The sequence below is a fragment of the Numida meleagris genome, chromosome 32, assembly GCF_002078875.1.
Source record: "Numida meleagris isolate 19003 breed g44 Domestic line chromosome 32, NumMel1.0, whole genome shotgun sequence".
NCBI lineage: Eukaryota > Metazoa > Chordata > Aves > Galliformes > Numididae > Numida > Numida meleagris.
Window position 1 is genome coordinate 1230329 of NC_034437.1, and position 3142 is coordinate 1233470.

General features: G+C 56.7%; 1 protein-coding gene across 3 annotated transcripts in view; it reads left to right on the forward strand.

Annotated features, from left to right (window-relative positions):
• The window catches only part of GALNT6 (polypeptide N-acetylgalactosaminyltransferase 6), a 21128-nt gene extending 18576 nt beyond the window's left edge, over positions 1-2552 (forward strand). For 2 of the 3 annotated variants that reach the window (XM_021379178.1, XM_021379177.1), the window contains exons 10-11: positions 382-534; positions 1512-2552. In XM_021379178.1, the coding sequence (XP_021234853.1) occupies positions 382-534; positions 1512-1625 (267 nt within the window). In that variant the 3' untranslated portion in view covers positions 1626-2552. The remainder of the gene's footprint in view (positions 1-381; positions 535-1511) is intronic. The other variant, XM_021379179.1, reaches the window with a different exon arrangement.

Below are 3142 nucleotides of genomic sequence, written 5' to 3' on the forward strand. Positions count from 1 at the left end.
TCCGAGGGCTATTTTATCAATGTTCCCCACCCTGAGGTTTATTTCATTGTGTTTCCCTCACTCACTCAGGTTTATTTCATCTGGTCCCACCCCTCCCACCCTTTGAGGTCTCTCTTATCCATTCTTTCCCCCCAAGAGCTATTTTCTCATGCTCCCCCTCTCCCCAAGGACTATTTTATCATTATTTTCCCCCCTCGGAGTGTTATTTCCTCATGTTTCTCACCCCTAAGGGCTATTCTATTTCCCCCCCCCCCCCCCCCCCCCCCCCCCCCAAGCGCTCTTTAAATTGGGTGTTCCCCTGCCCCGAGGGCTCATTCCTGCAAGCCCCTCTCCCGTGGCTGCTGTGCCCCCATTCTCCACTTCTGCTCTCTCCCCCCGCAGTACTTTGAGTACACGACGCAGCGGGACCTGCGGCACAACGTGGGCAAGCAGCTGTGCCTGCGGGCGGGCGCGGGGCCGGTGCAGCTCGGGGAGTGCCACTTCCGTGGGCAGCCCACGCGCGTGCCCCCCGACGAGGAGTGGGAGCTGACACAGGTGAGCATCACCACGGGCATGCCCTGTGCTCAGAGCAACCCCACGCTGTGCACTCGATGCAGGCCAGCACCGGGCACTTGATGCGTCCCTGCACCGTGCATTTGGTGCTGTGCCCCTGCACCCGATGCCATCCTGCACTGCGCGCTTGGTGCTGCATCCACGCATGGGGCATGTGGTGCTGCAGCCCTAGGCCGTGCACTTGGAGCATCCCAGTGCTGTGCACTTGGTGCTGCATTACCTGCACAGTGCCTTGTGCTCGGTGCTGCGTCCTCGCACTGTGCACTCGGTGCATCCGTGTGCTGTGCTTTCGGTGCTACATCCCACCACAGTGCACTTGGAGCATCCCTGCACCGTGTGCTCAGTGCTGCACCCTGGCACTGCGCATTTGGTGCTGCATCCCTGGGCCATGCACGTGCTGCATCCCCTTGCGGTGCATACACACGGTTCTACATCCCTGCTCCGTGCACTCAGCGCTGCAGCTCTGCACGGTGCATTGTGCTCGGTGCTGTGTCCCCTTGCTGTGCGCTTGATTGCAGCCCTGCACTCGCTGCTGCATCACTGGGTTGTGCACGTGCTGCATCCCAGCACCACGCACTTGATGCATCCCAGCACTGTGCACTCGGTGCTGTGTTCTGCACCATGCACTTGGTGCCGCAGCACTGTGCACTTGATGCTGCATTCCCTGCACTGGTGCTCAGTGCTGCAGACCCACACAGTGCATTTGTTGCTGCATCTCCATGCTGTGCTCTTGGTGCCACATCCCCGCGCCACGCACTCAGTGCTGGAGCCCTGTGCTATGTGCTCACTGCTGCATCCCCTCACCGCGCACTTGCTGCATCCCTGCACCATACACTCGATGCATCCCCGCGTGGTGCATTGCACTCAGTGCTGCATCCTTGCACCGTGCTTGTGATGCATCTCCTTACTCACATCCTTGGGGCTGAGCTGAGCCGGGCTCTGTCTCTCTCTTGCTCCAGGACCACCTCATTAAGAACCACGCTTCCCGCATGTGTCTGACAGCGCGCGGCAAGCACCCGGCCATGGCCCCCTGTGACCCCTCGGACCCCCACCAGCTCTGGTCCTTCACCTAACGGCAGCACACCGGGACCCGGCCACGCTCAGGGCACTGGCAGCCAACTCTTTCCCTTCCTTATTATTATTTTTTTTTTAATTATTATTATTTTTTTTTATTTTTATTTAAAAGAAGCAAAAAGCCTTAAATATGCTGCAATTCACGTCTGGCCTTGAACTCAGCCCTGTGCCTTTTGCAAACCCCGTGGAGCCTGGGGTGATAACGTGAGGAACCCTAAAGGGAGGTCGTGGAGGAACCCTAAAAGGGAGTCATGGAGGAGCCCAAAAAGGATCGTAGAGGAGCCCAGTGCTGCACTTTGGTGCCTAGAAGGGAGAGATGGTGCTGGACTCATGCTGGACTCATTGAAGAGACCCTAGACTTGCCCCTGGGGCATTCCAGGAACTGTCACAGCTGCCCCACACATGGCTCTCCCCTATACCCAAGGAGGGCAGCGGGGTCAGCCCGGCTGTGGGAGGTGGACTGGGGGCTCAGCCCTATAGAGAGCTGGGATGCATGGGGTGGCTGCTGGGACCTAGCCCCACACCAGCACCTGGTGTCCCCACTCGTGGTCAGGCAGTGGGACCTCGGGCAGCTGTGTGGGGCCACCTGCCGTAAATCCCAGCCTTGACTGTAGGGGAGATGTTAGAGGGTTGTTGTTGTTGTTGTTGTTTTTTGTCATTACGATGCTGTGATTGTTGTTTCTTGGGGTGGTTCCATTGGTCCTCGTGCTGAGCAGGAGGAAGGGGCAGGGCTGTGGGGTGCTCCTGGGCGCTGCACCGGGGCCACCCAACTACGATCCCTGCTGTTCCCCAGCCCCCCTGCTCCCTCTGCCCCAGTTTTGGTACCGTTTCGTTGATAGTTGGGGACCACCCCTCCTGGAAATGGATGGGGGGGGATCCGCCTTTGGGTTCATGACCTGAAATAAAGAGATGATTTATTTTACAGACCCCATCTCAGCTCTGGTTCCTCCCCCAGCATGGCCCTAGAACTGCCCCCGTGCCCCCAGCCCCACTCTGATTCCGTTGCCCTGGAAGTCCTCTTCATTTTCTGCAGCCCAGATGCCCCCTTGAAGCCACTTTCTTGCAACGAGGTGTTGACTTTGGGGGGCTCAGGTTTCCCATGGGCAGAGTTGTGTGTGCCTCTTTCCTGAGTGTGCCCTTCTGTGCTGATAAAAATGAAGAAGTGATTATTCAGAGACTGTTTTTTCCCAATGAAATCTCATGTTTTCTGCGGTGATAAGAGCAGAAATGGGGCAGGTGCATTTTTTTCTTTCCTATTTTTTTTTCTTTATCTTAAGCCTATGGAGCCTGGGATGTGTGCCCAGTGCTGTTTTCCTGTACCCACTCCAGGTGGAGCAAAACCTGAGTGCTACTGCTCCCATAGAATAGAACCAGAGGATTTTTGTGGGTTGGAAGGGTCCTGAAATGTCATAGAACCATATGATGGTTGGGTTGGAAGGGTCCTTGAAGATCACAGAACCATAGGATGGTTGGGTTGGAAGGGTCCTTGAAGATCACAGAACCATAGGATGGTTGG